Genomic DNA, 20,733 nt, shown 5'->3' with positions numbered 1-20,733 from the left:
TTTTAAATTGTTTAATTTTTTTAAATTTTTTAAATGTTTTAAATTTAAAAAAAATATATATTTTTTAAATTTTTTAATTTTTTTAATTTTTAAAAAAATTTTAATTTTTTAAATTTTATAAATTTTATAAATTTTTTAAAGTTTTTTAATTTTTTAAATTTTTTTTTAAACTTTTTAAATTTTTAAAATTTTTAAATTTTAAAAATTTTAAAAATTTTAAAAATTTTAAGAATTTTAAAAATTTTAAAAATTTTAAAAATTTTAAAAATTTTAAAAATTTTAAAAATTTTAAAAATTTTAAAAATTTTAAAAATTTTAAAAATTTTAAAAATTTTAAAAATTTTAAAAATTTTAAAAATTTTAAAAATTTTAAAAATTTTAAAAATTTTAAAAATTTTAAAAATTTTAAAAATTTTAAAAATTTTAAAAATTTTAAAAATTTTAAAAATTTTAAAAATTTTAAAAATTTTAAAAATTTTAAAAATTTTAAAAATTTTAAAAATTTTAAAAATTTTAAAAATTTTAAAAATTTTAAAAATTTTAAAAATTTTAAAAATTTTAAAAATTTTAAAAATTTTAAAAATTTTTAAAATTTTTAAAATTTTTAAAATTTTAAAAATTTTTAAAATTTTAAAAATTTTAAAAAATTTAAAAATTTTAAAAATTTTAAAAATTTTAAAAATTTTAAAAATTTTAAAAATTTTTAAAATTTTTAAAATTTTAAAAATTTTAAAAATTTTAAAAATTTTTATATTTTTTAAAATTTTTAAAATTTTTAAAATTCTTAAAATTCTTAAAAATTTTTAAATTTTTTAAATTTTTTAAATTTTTTAAATTTTTTAAATTTTTTAAATTTTTTAAAAATTTTAAATTTTTAAAATTTTTTAAATTTTTTAAATTTTTTAAATTTTTTAAATTTTTTAAATTTTTTAAATTTTTTAAATTTTTTAAATTTTTTAAATTTTTTAAATTTTTTAAATTTTTTAAATTTTTTAAATTTTTTAAATTTTTTAAATTTTTTAAATTTTTTAAATTTTTTAAATTTTTTAAATTTTTTAAATTTTTTAAATATTTTAAATTTTTTAAATTTTTTAAATTTTTTAAATTTTTTAATTTAAAAAAAATCCGTGCTTGATTCGATTTTCCGTGCATAATTCCATTTGATGCGGTAGCAAACAGGCAGAATACCGGGTAGCAAAGTGAAATCCCGAAGAACTGAGAGCAAATTTGCTACCGCGACAGGTACCGCGATGGGGTTGACGTCGGGTGCAAATTAGCTTTGCTTCGATGTTTGCACCCAGCGCTGGAGATGCACTAACAGGATGTACATACAACGAATGTAGTTTTAACATAACTGGAGTTTTTTTTGAAAAGGTCCAATAAACCAAATTTTCAGTTTTTGCTTTTTGGGTGTTTTGAAACCGCCTTGAGTCAGGGGTATTGAAAAACACCCAAAAAGCAAAAACTGCAAATTTGGTTTATTGGACCTTTTAAAAAAAAAACTCCAGATAAATTCCTGCGTGTAAATATCTAAACTAAACCACTTTCAACATGGCCGCTTCTGTCAACCTAAACCAGTCCTTCCAATTTCACAAATAATTGTAAATTGCATGAATAGATTAATTTAAATATTTTCAATTGAAAGGCATTTATTTCTATCGTACACCGAATGTTGACTTATCAGCATTTTCATTTTAAAAAACAATACATTTCATGAACTGACTATTCTTTTGCCCATTTAAAACTATTGTTATTTTTTTTGCGCGTTATATAGAAATGTCATCTAGATTGAACAATATTAAACCTGTGCTTCCTATGAAATTAAAATGTGACGTGAAAAAACAACACCGTAGAACTGGATTTAAAAAGCAAACAAAAATAATGGCCACAGTTTAGCCTTTTTGATTTTTTCGCACTTTTTTATTTCAACACATTGCCACAAATTGAAAAACAAACTTTTTCGCTCTTTGAAGTGAATGAATTGGGTCCTAAAATGAAGCTTAGATTGCTGATATTATTGTTTACAGCGATAAAGCTTATTTTTCTGAGTCCAATGACCCTTTGTACGTCCGCAAAGAGTTTAAAATTGATTTTTAAATCAATTTGGAAAAATTAACCTCGCGGTCCTTCTTGACAGAAAAGTTCCTACTTGACAGCTCGTTCCAAGGGGACCATAGTTGATCCATCGAAAAAATGTTGTCTTGTCATTTTTTTTTTTGCATTAAAATGAAAAAAAAAGTAATCAGAAATGGTTTTTAATCGTGTTTTTTACCGTTGTACATAAAAATTTACATAGGGCTTTAGGACCCAATTGGTACAAATTTGAATTTTTGCCAGCCATTTCTTTCGATTCTGACACCTTAGGGCGTGCGACCTATGGAATGTTAAATATCTTTAAAGTTGAGTAAAAATTGCCGTTGAATTCGACGTGCTCCTCTTTGGGGAACTGGGAAAGGTTTATTTACTTCCTTTGCGTAACGGGACAACGACAGGAGCAGATCTAAGAAAAAATCTCTCCTCCCATTTAATGACTTGCAGGCTTTTTAGGATTTTATTTAGATTGAAGTAAGAAAACGCATTTAAATCGTATTGCATTTTTCACATCCAAATGAAAATAAAAAATCTTTCATATAAAAAAACACATTAAAAATTGAAGAAGTGATCATTTTTTGACTCATCTTTGATTTGCCAACCATTTCAAGTAATTTGAATCAGGCAGCTCCTTATGAACGGATCAACCGTAAATCGATGGAACATAAACTCAGGATTCTCCACCCACGTACAACCGCAAATTTTAACAGCCAAACTAGCAGCCAAATCAAAAAAAATCTGCGAGGAAAAACTAAACAACATTTCAACCAAAGAAAAAGTCATCCGCATGCTTGAGCACTGAGTTGAAAAACATCATCAAGAAAATTTGAATTGTCAAGCTATCTGAATCACAGATTGCTTGATATTTGTTTTCGAACACGAATTTTCTTGCAAAAAACAGAAGAAGAATACAAACGTAAACACTCAAAAAGAAGACTCTATCCAGCCGTCCCGTCCCAGAGTTTGACAATAGGTTTTTTTCTCTTTGTTTATCCCATCCCAGGTAAATATTACTCATGTCGAAAATTGTTTCGATGTATTTTCGACCTAATTTCTGACACCCCTCCCTCCAAAATCATCGAATTTCCTGTTCTGTTTTGCTTCCCGTCGTTCGCCTTTTCGCTGCGCTGATGTGTTGGCGTTTGCACTCTTGCAAGTTGGTCAGATTTTTTTTTTCCGAGTTCCAACATAAATTTTAAATTGTGCCGAAATTACGCGAAATAAGTACCCCGCCGCCTCGTCGAACACAATGGCCAACGTAACGAACCTGCTCCACATCAACGTGGACAAACTGTTCGAGCAGTGCGGCGTCGCGGACATTGACCTGGTGCACAAGCGGCTCCAGTCCGAGGTGGAACTCAAGCGGGAGGAACTCCGGACGATGGTTGGGTATGCGATTGTTTGCGTTGGCCATTGAAACTGGTATTCATTGAAGAATTTGCTTTTAGGGAGCGCTACCGGGACCTGCTGAAGGCGGCGGACACCATCGGCGATATGCGCACCACGGCCGGGTCGATAATCGAGAACGTGGACAGGATTCAGGCGGCCTGCCGGAAGTTGAACGACCACCAGCTGATTGGCTTCCGGACGGATCATCAGCAGCGCAAGTTGCGCAAAACTACGAATGATAATTTCCACGCCGTGATCGTGCAGATCAAGCTGCTGACCAGCCTGCCGGAGATGATCTGGAGTGCGATCGACGGGGAGGATTTCTTCGTGGCGACGCAGCTGTTTATCTTTTCGCGGCACATTTCGACGGGCCTGCAGCTGGATTCGAACGCTGCCCTGATGGCCAAGTTTCCGGTGGCGAAGAAGCAGTGGGCGGTGCTGAGTCAGTTTTTCTTCACGATTAAGCAGAACTGTTCGAGCTGCTTGGAGCGGGAGGATCTGCAGCCGGAAGTGGCGGCCAAGTGTTTGGCCAGCCTGGTGCTGCTGGAAAGCTGCCAGCTGGATCATATTCTTTCCGTTTTTGTTCAGATGCGGTTGAAGGCGTTCGCGGGCGTTTTGGCGGAGGGATCACGTCACGAGAAGGTTAGAGATAAAATTTTAGCTAGTTTGAAGCTGTTGATGAACACGGTTGAGCTGATTCACACGTGCTTCGTTGGGGTGGATGGTTTGTTGATGCGGGAGTTGAACTTCATTACCGGTGAGAGTGCCCAACCTACGATTGGGTTGATCAAATCGGAAGATCCAAAAATCATTCAAACATTGCCGGATATAATCAGCAGATTTAGACCTAGAATACAGCTTGAGGCGTTAGGCGACGAAAGAGTTGGTAAACATTCAAAAATCTGGCTGCAGAACGTCGAGAAAATTGCGACGAATCAGCTGAGCAAGTTGATGAACCTTGTGCCGTCGATTAAAGTGCTGCACGATATAAGAAAGCTTTCGCTGACGGTGGCCAAGAAGCCGGAAAGTTGGTCTTCAACTTGTGCTGAGTTGTCTCTGCAGGAATCGTTGGATTTCTACAACAAGTTTTATCAACCGCTGATCAACGCCAGAGTCAGAACCATTATCAAACAGTGCTGGCTGGAAACGATTTCCCAAAATGGTGACGCCGTTTCAAAGTTGCTCACGATGAATGTCAGCAACAAACAGCTGAGAGATGTGAAATCATACGTTTGGCAAGAGTCCAGCGAAGATGTTCCTCTGAACTTGAAGGACGCACTGGATTGCGCAAATCTTGCCTCGCATCAGCTGTTGATGAAGTCGCGAGCATTCCCACCTCCGCTGGTTGAACTGGTTTCCTCTCTGGACAACCGACTGGAATCGCTCACGAAGGACGTGACGACCTTCTTGGGTGCGTCAACCCCCGATGAGGCTCAACAGTTGATTGAATTCTACAGCGATTGCAGCTCCGAAAGCATCTCCCAGCTGCTAACAACTATCAAGTCAGCAGACTATGAACGTTCGCCGGAAAATTACGTCCTGTTGGCGAGGCTCCTTGTGGCTTTCAAAGAACTCTGCCCTGCGTTGAAGAAATGCCTCACGCCGTCGCAGTTGAGCAACGCTGAAACACTCATGCCCTGGCAAAGTGAAGATTCCGAGTTGGATGCCAAGAAAGATCGCTGGAACAACGCCGCTGGCCTGCTGGACGAAGAAAGCCTCGCATTCTGGAAGCTTTGGCTGGAGCAGTTTGTTAAGAAGTGGCCCGTCCTTGAAGGGAACGTAGGCTATCACACGCTGCTGACGGAATTTCCGGTGAGTTTAGTATACCTTCTACAAACCAATAACAAAATCCCTAACCCTGCCTTCCCTCTCTTCCAGCTCTGGGACACGGTGACCATCGAGGAAAACGACGAGCAAAACCAGCCCGTTCAATCCACCATCCGCGTCCCCGCCATGCCCAGCTTCCCCCTTCAAAAGCTCCTCCACGTGATCGCCACCCTCCTCAACTCCCTCATCCCGCACACGATCCCCAAGCGCATCATCTCCCAAATCCTGGACCTCATCGGGAACCGTCTCCTCGCCCACTACCAAACCCTCGCCGCCAGCGAGTTCGTCCAGCGAAACCAAAACTGCTCCCTGCAGTACTACTTCGACCTCAAATTCATCCAACTCCTGTTCACCGCGGATCGCGAAAAGAAGCAGCAGACCGACGCCCTGATCGCCACCTACCGCGCCCACATCGATCCGTTCGATTTCGACGTGTTTCACGCGCACGTCAACGCCAACGTCAAGCGGGCCGTCACGCGGATGCAGCACTTCTTCGGTGTGCTGCTCGTCAACGGTGAGCCGGTTTTGGGGGGGTCGGCGACGACAACGGCCAACAAAAGTGGTCAGGACCGGAATCCGAACATTTTGGCGCTCGCCTCGAACAGCGCGAGTGAAACGTGGTTCCCGCTGTTGCCGATTGTGACGAAAGAGGCGGCGGCGCAGGGCAATGCGGGACAGGATGCGCCGAAGGTGGCCAAAGTGGCGGATGAGAAGGTGAGTTGAGTTTTGCAATGTTTGGGAGGGAATTTTATGATTTATGAAAATCCACAGGATACATTTCATATATTCTGATCACGAGACGTGTAGAGCAAGTATCTTTTGTGTGTGTTTGTGTTTGATATGATCGTCATTTTGCAATTACTGATTGCTGCTTATCATATAATATTCTTAAAAAACAAATCCCCAGCAAGTTACTGCCGTTCTACGCATTATTCTGATATGTTCGAAAAATTGCAATTGAGACAAACGCGATTGATTTTTTTTTTCTATGTTTCTACGCATAATTGTTTCGAAAGCCTCTGTTCGCCCCGGTTATTTTGTTTTCGAAAATGTATACTTTCCCTTGTTCAGGAGGTCGTTTTTAGCAACTTGATCTAAGAAAAATTTTACCTCTCACGTTTTATTTTTTTCTTGTTTCATGTTTAATATTTTAATGTGCATTTACCTATTTTGTTTGATTTATGTTCGTTTCTGAAAGTATTTGGATTGTTTTGCCACCTCCTTTCATTAACGTTTTCCTTAGGGCATCTCCAGCGCTGGGGTGCAAATCAAATTCGCACCCGGCTCATGAATACCGAGATCAAATTTGCCACCTTGAAAAAACTCCGTCATCCCCACCGCTAGGGTAGCAAATTTGCCACCGAAACAAGCCCACCGCGGGGGGCAAATATGGGTTTTTATCATTTTTTGCTCTCGTTTACCTTCAAAATCAATAATTATGTGTTGATTCATGCCTAGAAATGCTAAAAGTTTATTAAACTATTTAATCCTATTGAAAATTTCAAAGAATTTCATTTTTCGAAAATGTCGAAAGTTAAACCATTTGCTACCCGATTTGATTCCCACCAAATTTGCTCTCGAGTTTGCCCCCGAGTCTCCCACCGCGCGGAGCAAATCAGGTATCAAATTTGATCTCAAGTTCATCTGCAGGGTTGTTACGGACGGCGCGGATCGCGCGGATGGCGCGTATCGCGCGGATGGCGCGTATCGCGCGGATCTGGCGCGGATTTGCTGGCTAATTTTGCTCAGGCGCGGATTTCGCGCGGATAGCAATTTTGATAAACAAAATAATTGAGAACTGTATAATTTCTTTCAAATTACAAAGGAAAATATTATTAGGAATTAAATAAATTCAATCTTTTTCGTTTAGTGCGAAAACATCAATTTCTAAGAAGTTGTTAATGAAGAAAATTTATTGATTGTTTTTTTTTCTTAATACGAAACTTTGAAATAATCTTCAAGGAGCGATTTTTTTAATTGATAGAGATTTGTTATATAAATTTAACATAACATTACAACTCATTATTTTTAAAACATCTGCTTAACAATTCAAATAAATACCAATTTTATTAAATTCAAAATAACAAAATTAGAAAAATTACAGAATTTTAAAAATTTTAAGCTGTGAAACTTTTCAGATTTTCTATGTTTTTTCAATATAAAAATTTAAATTTTTAAATTTTTGGTTTATTGAAAAAGTGAAAAATTCTGTTGCCACTCTGATTCAGGTAGATTTGATTCTACTCCCAATTATCACAACATGACGAAATTCACTTAGGAATCTGCTAAAATCTCCGTCTAAAAGCGAAATTTAATGTTAAAATTAAAAAAATAAGAAATCTTGAATTTAACAATTTATAATTTCAGAATTTACATATTCAAATAATAAAAAAATTGAATTCAAAATTTGAAATTGTCAAAACTTACAGACTCAAAAAACGTAAAAAAGTACGAATTATTCAATTGAAAAATTACGAAAATATTACAAATGATTTTTTTGTTAATTTTTATTTTTTTTCCAGAAAGTTCTAAAGTTATCAAATTATTAAATTTTTAAATTATTAGATTATTAAATTCCAGATTAAAATTTTAAAACAACCTATCCCTCATGGGTTTCCTATGCAGATAGGACCTTTTGAAAATAGAATCTAGAAATTATTAAATTTATAAATTATTAAATTATTAAATTTATAAATTAATTAATTATTAAATTTTTAAATAATTAATTTTTTTTGTCATTTTATTAGTTCGGATCATTTTGGAGTCATTTTTTAGTTTAGAAAAATTTAGAGAAGAAAATAATAGAAATTTCGTCTTTCGATTTTCCAGAGTAAAGTTTTGGCGAGAATTATCAAGTACTAAATCCTTAGATTTTATAATTTGGTGATTTATTTTATGGTTTTAAATTTTTTCCTGAATTTGTTTTGAAAGCAACGATATTTAAAAATGCTAATATTGTTTCAGAAATGGCAAAAAAGGTTCCATTCAGTACAGGTGGGATATGAATCCACAACTGATCAACGGTACTGATCCAAATGCCTCCTGTATTATTTTTTTTTCGTTTAAAATTTCATTCATTGTGTTACTCTCTTCTATGTTTGTCGCGATTTTTTTTATATGGCGCGGATTTCGCGCGGATTGGGTTTTGTGGTTGGCGCGGATTTTTTCTCGACTTTTCCGTAACAACCCTGCATCTGTTGAAGAAAAATATGTGTCAGTACCTGTCGGGTACTCATTTTCTGATACCCGACAAGTAGGTACCGGCAAGCCGGGGGCAAAGTTTTGAATGCGTGGTTCGGAGATTTTTGTATGTCTGCACTTGTGTATGATTCTAAAATTAAAAAAAATCTAAAATTCAAAAATTTAAAAATTCAAAAAGTCAAAAATTCAAAAAGTGAAAAATTTGAAAATTTTAAAATTCAAAATTGCAAAAATTCAAAAATGCCTTTAAATCGTTTTTTTTTAAATATTCAAAAAATTAAAAATTCGAAAATTCAAAAAGTCAAAATTTAAAAATTTGGAAATTCAAAAATTCAAAATTTAAAAATTCAAAAATTCAAAAAAAAAAATAAAAATAAAAATTCCAAAATTCAAAAATTGAACAATTCAAAATTTCAAAAATACACAAATACAAAAATACAAAAAATCAACAATACAGAGATTTTTGTATGTCTGCTCTTGTGTATGATTCAGAAATTCAAAAATTCGAAAATTTAATAATTCAAAAAGTTAAATATTCAAAAATTTTAAAATACAAAAATTCAAAAATTTAAACAGCTTAATTTTTTTCAAATATTCAAAAATTTAAAAATTCAAAAATTCAAAAATTCGAAAATTCAAAAAGTCAAAAAATTTAAAATTTTAAAATACAACAATTCAAAAATACAAAAAAGGCCGAATCTCAGATATTTTAATGAAAACGGTAATTTTTTTTATTTTTCCAATTTTTTCAAATAATTTTCATTTTTTGATTTTTTTTAATTTTATTTTTTTAAATTTCTTTTAATAAGTTATTTTTTTTAATTTTATTTTTTTTTAAAACGTTTTTTTAATTTTTTTAAAATGTTTTAAATTTTTTAAACATGTTTTTAATTTTTGTTTTAATTTAATTTTTTAATACTTTTTTTAATTTTTTCAATTTTTATTTTTTTTAAATTTAATTTTTTAATATTTTTTTTTATTTTTTCAATTATTTATGTTTCTTTTGATTTTTTTTATTTCCTATTTTTTTTTTTTTTTTTTTTTAGTTTTAAATTTTTTTATGATTTTTTTTAAATGTTTTTAATTTTCTTTAATTTTTTTTATTTAATTTTTTTATTTTTTTTAAATTTTTTTTATTTATTTTTTTTTTTTTTTAGGCCGTTGCAAATATTTTTCAAAGTTTATGTCCCTCGGCTCTGACCAAAGTCGAGGGGGAGGCCAAAAAATATAAAAAATTAAATTACAAGCCTAGGTTTCAACATTTGGATGAAAAAGGTGTTTTAAAATGCTTTTTTACAGGCGTACAGTTGCTTTCCAATCATTAGTTTTGAAAATATCGAGTTATTGACGGATTTTTTTGACATAGGACTATGTCTTTACTTACTATATTGGGGGGCCAGTTCAGAAATTCGATCCAAAGCGTCACTTTTAAGCGTTAAAAAAGGGGACATTTTGAACGCTTATATCTTTTTTCCCTGTGAATCAATCCAGATGATTGGACCACCAATCGAAAGAGGAAGACTTCAGCTATTGTTTAACTACATAGATAGTCTGACTAAACATAGTTAAAGCACTTAAAACATGCAATCAAAATGAGTAATTTTTCAGTACAAATCGGACAGATGACCAATCAGAGCGAGCGTATGCATTCGAGACCGCGCCCCTTTTGTGCCGTTCTCCGGCTGTGCCGCTATTTAAGCAGAAAATTTCGCAAAAGCAAGTCACTTTGGAACGAGCACTCGAACTGTGCACGTCGGGCCGGCGCGGAGCAGCAGCAGCAGCGGCCAATAGAAGAAGAGGACCAGCAACCAGAAGGAAGAACCACCGGCAGCAGAAGGAGGAAATTCGAGCGAAGCGGACGGCGTGGAAGTCGCTATGATGCGGCGGTTCTCATGAAAAATGGCCAATTCGACAGTGGCCTCAAAGAAGGTTCCCCCGGGGCCTGGGGGGACATTTACAGAAACATACGAGTTGTGGCAATATGGGTATCAAAATTCATGGTTTTTTATACTGAACATAATAATGACCATTTCGACAGTAGTGGCCACAACCTGGAGTGGCCGGTGCCCTCAAAGAAGGTTCCTCCGTGGCCTGGGGGGACATTTACAGAAACATACGAGTTGTGGCAATATGAGTATCAAAATTCATGGTTTTTGATACTGAACATAATAATGGCCATTTCGACAGTAGTGGCCACAACCTGGAGTGGCCGGTGCCTTCAAAGAAGGTTCCCTCGGGGCGTGGGGGGACATTTACAGAAACATACGAGTTGTGGCAATATGGGTATCAAAATTCATGGTTTTTTATACTGAACATAATAATGGCCATTTCGACAGTAGTGGCCACAACCTGGAGTGGCCGGTGCCTTCAAAGAAGGTTCCCTCGGGGCGTGGGGGGACATTTACAGAAACATACGAGTTGTGGCAATATGGGTATCCAAATTCATGGTTTTTGATACTGAACATAATAATGGCCATTTTGACAGTAGTGGCCACAACCTGGAGTGGCCGGTGGCCTGAAAGAAGGTTCCCCCGGGGCCTGGGGGGACATTTACAGAAACATACGAGTTGTGGCAATATGGGTATCAAAATTCATGGTTTTTGATACTGAACATAATAATGGCCATTTTGACAGTAGTGGCCACAACCTGGAGTGGCCGGTGCCCTCAAAGAAGGTTCCTCCGTGGCCTGGGGGGACATTTACAGAAACATACGAGTTGTGGCAATATGGGTATCAAAATTCATGGTTTTTTATACTGAACATAATAATGGCCATTTCGACAGTAATGGCCACAACCTGGAGTGGCCAGTGGCCTCAAAGAAGGTTCCCCCGGGGCCTGGGGGGACATTTACAGAAACATACGAGTTGTGGCAATATGGGTATCAAAATTCATGGTTTTTTATACTGAACATAATAATGGCCATTTTGACAGTAGTGGCCACAACCTGGAGTGGCCGGTGGCCTGAAAGAAGGTTCCCCCGGGGCCTGGGGGGACATTTACAGAAACATACGAGTTGTGGCAATATGGGTATCAAAATTCATGGTTTTTGATACTGAACATAATAATGGCCATTTCGACAGTAGTGGCCACAACCTGGAGTGGCCGGTGGCCTGAAAGAAGGTTCCCCCGGGGCCTGGGGGGACATTTACAGAAACATACGAGTTGTGGCAATATGGGTATCAAAATTCATGGTTTTTGATACTGAACATAATAATGGCCATTTTGACAGTAGTGGCCACAACCTGGAGTGGCCGGTGCCCTCAAAGAAGGTTCCTCCGTGGCCTGGGGGGACATTTACAGAAACATACGAGTTGTGGCAATATGGGTATCAAAATTCATGGTTTTTTATACTGAACATAATAATGGCCATTTCGACAGTAATGGCCACAACCTGGAGTGGCCGGTGGCCTGAAAGAAGGTTCCCCCGGGGCCTGGGGGGACATTTACAGAAACATACGAGTTGTGGCAATATGGGTATCAAAATTCATGGTTTTTGATACTGAACATAATAATGGCCATTTTGACAGTAGTGGCCACAACCTGGAGTGGCCGGTGCCCTCAAAGAAGGTTCCTCCGTGGCCTGGGGGGACATTTACAGAAACATACGAGTTGTGGCAATATGAGTATCAAAATTCATGGTTTTTGATACTGAACATAATGGCCATTTCGACAGTAGTGGCCACAACCTGGAGAGGCCGGTGCCCTTAAAGCAGGTTCCCCCGGGCCCGGAGGACTTTTTACAGAACCATACGAGTTGAGGCATATTGGTATCAAAATTCATGGTTTTTGATACTGTACATGAAAATTGACATTCCGACAGTAGTGGCCACAACCTTGAGTGACCGGTGATCTCAAAGCAGGTTTCCCCGGGGCCCGGAGGGTCTTTAACACAACCATACGAGTTGTGGCAATATGGATATCAAAATTCATGGTTTTTGATACTGAACATGAAAATTGACAATTCGACCGTAGTGGCCACAACCTGGAGTTGCCGGTGCCCTCATAGAAGGTTCACCTTGGGAGAACATTTATGACAATTTTGCCGACAAATCTATGAAACAAAATAAAATAATCTTATTTCAGATTTCACTAGCAATCCAAAAACACATTCAAATTGCTTGGTCCTATGTCTTTCGGTTATGTCTCTGACATACCATCTTGAACTTCCTTGGGCATGAGTAAGGACCTCGACGCCGTTAGCAATGTTGGCTTTAAAATAAAATTTCGTGATAATATCACTTCCCCCCAGCCAACATTTTTGCCATGCGAAGCGGGCCTCGACGCTGTGTCTAGGTTTAATTCCTAGCTAGGAGCCATCAGTGTCTTAAGAGGTGGTCCCAAGGCCGAGTAGGAGTTCATGAAGCAAATTAGTCGTCTCCCACCCCTTTTAAATTGAAAAATGAACTCTGAAACCAGCGCTTACTCACAACAGAAACAGAGGCCTCTTCTAGGCATTGTAGGATAGAATAGATTTTTAAATTTATTTTAAAAAAAATATTATTACGTAGCATTTTGATATGTCAAAATTTCCATAGAGTCTCGGTCAATCAATAGTGCGATGATATCGGACAAAATTCGTTAATCTGTTGAACTAACGGTTTTCGGATTATGGTTGTATCGACCATTGTTGCGAATCGAGGGTCTAGTGGAGCCTTGACGATCAAATGGAGCCTAACATTTCAAAAGGGCGCATGGGTTTTGTGAACAGGAGTGTGTCTCCTTCACTCAAATGACAGTTTACATAAGGTATAATAGAGATGCACTCTTGTTTGCAAAGCTCTATGCCCTAATGAAATGAATGGCATGAAATAGTCGTCTTAATTACAAGTGTTCAACTTATGAACTATTCATTTATGTTTATTGGTTTTTGGAAGCGGCAAGACTGGTTTAAAAACAAGATCCTTTACCTTATTTGGCGTTATAATAAAACATTCGGGGATTTGAGATTAAATTTACTTTCAGACAGTTTAGTTTACGTTGTTGATTAAAGTTAGATAGTTTTCCGTAGATGAATAATTGGACTTAAATGATTAGTTGATTTGAACGAAGTGTAACATTTCATTGGCAGATCTGTTTCTAGTTGTAATGTACGACAAGACTATTGACGGACGTGACAGGTCGGCAGTTAGTTTTCATCTTTTTTTCTCTAGTATTTTTTATTTCCTTTAAATTTGGAATACATCATAGGTTTCTTTTGTATAGATCTCCGATTAGTTACATTTTCTTATTTAATTAACTAATAATTTAATTTATTCCGGGCCTTCTTACTTTGAATCACAATTTCAGATTTTCTCTATTCAGTGTTAAACTTAGATTACCGTAACTGCTCAAATCATCCAAGTTCTTACTACTCACATCAACACTAATTTTCTTTCACCTCCCCCCTCCCGATCCCCTATATCTTCCGGTGGTGTTCATTTGGTATGCAATACTAGTTCGGCCACTACCCTTTTTTCCACAAGAAACCGGACTTGGACTGACTTGAGGCCGCGTCCCCCACCTTGCTCCGTAAAACGAAAACGAAAACGAAAACGAAAACGACATACCATCTTGAACTTTTGACAAAGAACTTTGTCTTAGGGCTCTATACAAGGGTAGCAATCCAGATTTTTCGCGAAGCGAAATGTAACGCGTAGAAGCAAATTTTCGAAAAAAGTGCAAGATTTCAAACGATTGTATCTTTTTTCCCTCTCGACCAATTTGAACGTTTTACCCACCAAACGAAAGGGGAAGACTTACTTAATGATCTTAAAACATGTTTATTACAGTACTTATTTATTTAAGTACTTAAAAGTTAACATAAAACTACTAAAGAATAGCGAACGCTGATTGGTCAAGCGCAACCTTTCCCGAACACATTAATCAGATTCAAGTATCTAGCACTTAGCAAATTTTGCCTTGCCTCCTCCTTCCGTGGAACTGTCACGCGAGAATGTAGCACCATGGTTGCAACATGCCGTGCGATACTATTTAAGTTAGCACTTAGCCTCAGACAAATTCAGTGCCTACCGAGGTTTCATCCGAAGCGGACCTCGCGTTGGTTGTTTAAATGCTCACACATACATAATTTTCGGATCGTCGACGAGCCAACAAAACTCGGCTCGGTCGGTCCTGAAAAGTCATTCTATTGCTGGACGTCGACGAGAACACATCAGAAGCAGATGGCCTGGTGGCCCGGTAGCAGACGGCCTGGAGGTCTGGGAGCAGATGGCTTGGAGGCAAGGACCAGCTAAGACATGGTAGTCGCGGGAGTCGATCATTGGAACTGGCCACCACCTGGACTGGAGTGGCCGGAGGCCCCAGGGATGTTCCGATGGGGGAACATTTTCCAGACCGTAAGAGTTGGGGCAATATGGGTATCAAACTTTATGGTTTTTGCTACTGGACATGAAATTTGACATTTCGGCAGTAGTGGCCACAATCCGGAGTGGCCGGAAGCCCCGCGGATGTTCCGATGGGGGGACATTTGTCGGACCGTAAGAGTTGGGGCAATATGGGTATCAAACTTTATGGTTTTTGATACTGGACATGAAATTTGCCATTTCGGCAGTAGTGGCCATAAACCGGAGTGGCCGGAGGCCCCGGGGATGTTCCGATGGGGGGACATTTGCCGAACCATCAGAGTAGGGGCAATATGGGTATCAAACATTATGGTATTTGATACTGGATATGAAATTTGACATTTCGGCAGTAGTGGCCACAATCCGGAGTGGCCGGAGGCCCCTCGGATGTTCCGATGGGGGGACATTTTCCGGACCGTAAGAGTTGGGGCAATATGGGTGTCAAACTTTATGGTTTTTGATACTGGATATGAAATTTGACATTTCGGCAGTAGTGGTCACAATCTGGAGTGGCCGGAGGCCCCGGGGATGTTCCGATGGGGGGACATTTGCCGAACCATAAGAGTAGGAGCAATATGGGTGTCAAACTTTATGGTTTTTGATACTGGATATGAAATTTGACATTTCGGCAGTAGTGGCCACAATCCGGAGTGGCCGGAGGCCCCGCGGATGTTCCGATGGGGGGACATTTGCCGGACTATAAGAGTTGGGGTAATATGGGTATCAAACCTTATGGTTTTTGATACTGGACATGAAATTTGACATTTCGGCAGTAGTGGCCACAATCCGGAGTGGCCGGAGGCCCCGAGGATGTTCTGATGGGAGGACATATGCCGAACCATAAGAGTAGGGGCAATATGGGTATCAAACTTTATGGTTTTTGATACTGAATATGTAATTTGCCATTTCGGCAGTAGTGGCCATAAACCGGAGTGGCCGGAGGCCCCGGGGATGTTCCGATGGGGGGACATTTGCCGAACCATCAGAGTAGGGGCAATATGGGTATCAAACATTATGGTTTTTGATACTGGATATGAAATTTGACATTTCGGCAGTAGTGCCCACAATCCGGAGTGGCCGGAGGCCCCGCGGATGTTCCGATTGGGGGACATTTTCCAGACCGTAAGAGTTGGGGCAATATGGGTGTCAAACTTTATGGTTTTTGATACTGAATGTGAAATTTGACATTTCGGCAGTAGTGGTCACAATCCGGAGTGGCCGGAGGCCCCGGGGATGTTCCGATGGGGGGACATTTGGCGGACTATAAGAGTTGGGGTAATATGGGTATCAAACATTATGGTTTTTGATACTGGACATGAAATTTGACATTTCGGCAGTAGTGGCCACAATCCGGAGTGCCGGAGGCCCCGGGGATGTTCCGATGGGGGGGACATTTTCCGGACCGTAAGAGTTGGGGCAGTATGGGTATCAAACTTTATGGTTTTTGATACTGGACATGAAATTTGACATTTCGGCAGTAGTGGCCACAATCCGGAGTGGCCGGAGGCCCCGGGGATGTTCCGATGGGGGGACATTTGCCGGACCGTAAGAGTTGGGACAATATGGGTATCAAACTTTATGGTTTTTGATATTGGACATGAAATTTGACATTTCGGCAGTAGTGGCCACAATCCGGAGTGGCCGGAGGCCCCGCGGATGTTCCGATGGGAGGACATATGCCGAACCATAAGAGTAGGGGCAATATGGGTATCAAACTTTATGGTTTTTGATACTGAATATGTAATTTGCCATTTCGGCAGTAGTGGCCATAAACCGGAGTGGCCGGAGGCCCCGGGGATGTTCCGATGGGGGGACATTTGCCGAACCATCAGAGTAGGGGCAATATGGGTATCAAACATTATGGTTTTTGATACTGGATATGAAATTTGACATTTCGGCAGTAGTGCCCACAATCCGGAGTGGCCGGAGGCCCCGCGGATGTTCCGATTGGGGGACATTTTCCAGACCGTAAGAGTTGGGGCAATATGGGTATCAAACTATATGGTTTTTGATACTGAATGTGAAATTTGACATTTCGGCAGTAGTGGTCACAATCCGGAGTGGCCGGAGGCCCCGGGGATGTTCCGATGGGGGGACATTTGGCGGACTATAAGAGTTGGGGTAATATGGGTATCAAACATTATGGTTTTTGATACTGGACATGAAATTTGACATTTCGGCAGTAGTGGCTACAATCCGGAGTGCCGGAGGCCCCGGGGATGTTCCGATGGGGGGGACATTTTCCGGACCGTAAGAGTTGGGGCAATATGGGTATCAAACTTTATGGTTTTTGATACTGGACATGAAATTTGACATTTCGGCAGTAGTGGCCACCATCCGGAGTGGCCGGAGGCCCCGGGGATGTTCCGATGGGGGGACATTTGCCGGACCGTAAGAGTTGGGACAATATGGGTATCAAACTTTATGGTTTTTGATATTGGACATGAAATTTGACATTTCGGCAGTAGTGGCCACAATCCGGAGTGGCCGGAGGCCCCGCGGATGTTCCGATGGGAGGACATATGCCGAACCATAAGAGTAGGGGCAATATGGGTATCAAACTTTATGGTTTTTGATACTGGATATGAAATTTGACATTTCGGCAGTAGTGGCCACAATCCGGAGTGGCCGGAGGCCCCGAGGATGTTCCGATGGGGGGACATTTGCCGAACCATAAGAGTAGAGGCAATATGGGTATCAAACTTTATGTTTTTTTGATACTGGATATGAAATTTGACATTTCGGCAGTAGTGGCCACAATCAGGAGTGGCCGGAGGCCCGGGGATGTTCCGAGGGGCGGGGGGACATTTGCCGAACCATAAAAGTAGGGGCAATATGGGTATCAAACTTTATGATTTTTGATACTGGATCAAATTTCACTGGTCAAATTTCATATTTGACATTTCAGCAGCAGTGGCCACAAACCGAAGTGGCCGGAGGCCCCGGGGATGTTCCGATGGGAGGACATTTGCCGAACCATAAGAGTTGAGGCAATATGGGTATCAAACTTTATGATTTTTGATACTAGATATGAAATTTGACATTTCAGCAGAAGTGGCCACAATCCGAAGTGGCCGGAGGCCACGGTGATGTTCCGATGGGGGGACATTTGCCGAACCATAAGAGTAGGGGCAAAATGGGTATCAATTTTTATGGTAATTATGAATCTAGTGAATCTTGGGAAATTTGGACCAGACAATGTAATCGAAAATTTCAACAACCATCTTGCAAAGTTCTTTGTCATACTGGTCATGTGTAACATAACCACCTGCACCTTTTTCCTCAAAAAATGTTTTTTGGTGGGACTGTACATTGGTATTTTATGAAAATTTAAAATGTTGGTTAAACTTTAATTTTCATTAAAATTTTGAAGTTTTTCGAAAAAAAAAAATTTGCCCCCTTATTTTTCAGGCCAACTTTGAAGGGCGACTTCAACTTTGAAAAGTATTTGGAACAGCCTTAAATTTTTTCAATTTATTAATTTTTTTTTATTTTTTTGATTTTTTTTCAATTTTTATTTTTTTTTGTTTTTTTTTAATTTTCTTTAAATTTTTATTTTTGTTTTACCTAATTTCAGTTTTTTATTGCTTTTTTATTTTGTATTTTTTTTTTTTATTTTTTTTTATACATAAAAAAAACAATTTAATTTTTTTTCCGTGCATGATTCAGTTTTCCGTGCATCATTCCATTTGCCGCAGTAGCATACAACAGGGCGGACCTGTTCAGTGTCATGCCATCAGATTAGGTAGTCAGAGCTTCATATTTCAGTGCACTTAAGTGCATATTATTTTTGATAGGTTGGTCAGATCTTCAATCTTTTAAACTCGTTGGAAAGGTCTTTTGATTACCTTTCCAACGACAGATCGCATGATAGATCCGGACAACGTTTTCATCAAAATATCTGAGATCCGGCCTCCAAAAAGTGCATAAATAACACTTAAGCGCGTATAAGTTTTGATAGGGGTGTTAGATCTTCAATATTTTGAACTCGTTGGGAAGGTCTTTTGAATCCTCTCTAAAAATGTAGAACATAACCGGGTTTCTAACAAAAACCACCCTTTTTACATTTTCCGGACTTTTGTTAAAATCGTTTTTTTAGCATAACTTTTGAAGTACTTGACTAAACTTTATAATTTTCAATGGCGACTCATGGGACCCCAAGACGGATCAAATGAGACCAAAACGGTCCAAATCGGGTCAGCCTGTGCCGAGATAACTCAATGCACATTTTTTGATCAACATCCCACCACACACACAGACATTTGCTCAGAATTTGATTCTGAGTCGATATGTGGTGGGTCTAGGAAGTCAAATTAAGAATTTCGTTTTCGAGTGATTTTATAGCCTTTCCTCAGTAAGGTGAGGAAGGCAAAAAGATTCAAATTAAAAAAAAAACATTGAATTCTTAAATAAAAAGTCAAAACTTTTAAAATGAATAAAAGAAACCTTGAAAAAAGTGAAGAAGAAAAGAAGCAAAAAAAAAAATCTAAAAAATCAAAGGTTTAATAAATTTTAAAATTCTTTAATAAAAACATTCTTTAGCACAAGTTATCCGTAGTCCGCGCCAAAATTTCACTGTGGATCAAATCATTTTTTTTTTGTTTTTAAATTTTACTAAATATTGTGTCTCTGGACCTGAAATATGATCCGATTTTTTTGTAGTTTAAGATGATGATTAACAGCGGTGCCGAGTTCTGAAATATAGCGATATTGAGATAGGTTTTGTAACATTTTGCGTTGTAATGTATAAGACAACCAACTGGTTGAATTTGGTCGCAAAAATATTAATTTCAATTAAAAAATCATCTTATTATATTATTCCTTTTTACGATAATTCTAGATTAAGTTTTCAAAACAATCTATCTATGGTATTCCTATGCAGATAGGACCTTTTGAAAATTTAATCTAGAATTAAAAGTTTTTGGATGAGTTTTTTTATATTTTGGACTTTTAAGTTGATTTTTTATTTCGCTACCCGCAATGATGGTTCGTTAAAGTGAATTGAGTTGTATGCAAATATTTTCTTTTTCTGTAGATTCAGAAACGTGTTGTGTTTGAAAAAAAATCAGGAGCAAAACGTACTAAAAAAGAAATGCTTTGATATTCTAAAAAATCACTATGCAATGGAATGAAATGTGAAATGTGGCTGAAAAAAATACAAAAAGCAGACAAATGTCTGAGCAATATATTTTAATTAACCGAACAATATATCAATATATCAATCATTTATTGATATTTATTGTCGAAGTTGCAATTTCAAAATTGTGTTCAGTTCAATGAATGAAATATTGAGTGTGGTGGTGAAATTGATATGACTGTGATTTTCCTAATTGCGTCGTGCATTTTCCTCACTAATCAAACCTGAAATGTTCACTAACACCGTTGCAAGCAAACTAAACCAACCCGTTGCTGCTTATGTAATGTGCTTTAAATAAAATTATTTTTAATTGTTTTTTTTTTTTTCACTATTCCCAGCAGAAGCAGCCCGGTGGCCGCGCCCCACCCAGAGAGAACCAAGCGCCCCCGAAAGCCAGGGAACCCTCCCGGGAGCCTCCCACGCCGTCGTCATCATCATCCGCCGTAACGGCCCAAAATTACGCCAAGGGTGCGGCTGCATTCTTCGGCTTGGACAAGGACTGGTTCCGGTAAGAAGGGGAAGGAAACAAGATATTTTTTTTCCGATCTAATATTAACCGTTGCACCGTTTTTTGCGTCTTTATTAAGGTCACCTAATTTTAATGCGTCTTAAGTCTTATTTACAATAACTTAACGTTAAAAATAAACAAATAGAGAAGAAACAAAATAAATACTTGCATGTTTAGAGAGTTATAAATTTAGCACAATTTTGTTTTTTTGTTTTTCACAGACTTCAAAGTGTCCATC

At 37.8% G+C, this 20,733-nt stretch overlaps 1 protein-coding gene across 4 annotated transcripts; it reads left to right on the top strand.

Moving 5' to 3' along the window:
• The first annotated feature begins 3,204 nt into the window (after positions 1-3,204).
• Positions 3,205-20,685, top strand: LOC120419093 (conserved oligomeric Golgi complex subunit 1). 4 transcript variants are annotated; one of them, XM_039581684.2, is made up of 5 exons: positions 3,205-3,480; positions 3,540-5,292; positions 5,359-6,021; positions 6,079-6,115; positions 20,326-20,465. In XM_039581684.2, exons 1-4 carry the CDS (start codon positions 3,341-3,343, stop codon positions 6,097-6,099), a joined length of 2,577 nt encoding a protein of 858 aa, XP_039437618.1. In that variant the 5' UTR covers positions 3,205-3,340; the 3' UTR covers positions 6,100-6,115; positions 20,326-20,465. The 4 variants fall into 4 exon arrangements, with proteins under 4 accessions (XP_039437618.1, XP_039437617.1, XP_039437615.1 ...); XM_039581683.2 differs by having other exon boundaries at positions 20,329-20,459; XM_039581681.2 differs by lacking the exon at positions 6,079-6,115 and having other exon boundaries at positions 20,329-20,685.
• The last annotated feature ends 48 nt before the right edge of the window (positions 20,686-20,733 follow it).

Source organism: Culex pipiens, chromosome 3, assembly GCF_016801865.2.
Source record: "Culex pipiens pallens isolate TS chromosome 3, TS_CPP_V2, whole genome shotgun sequence".
In the NCBI taxonomy this organism is placed as follows: domain Eukaryota; kingdom Metazoa; phylum Arthropoda; class Insecta; order Diptera; family Culicidae; genus Culex; species Culex pipiens.
This window is presented reverse-complemented; position numbering and strand designations above follow the sequence as displayed.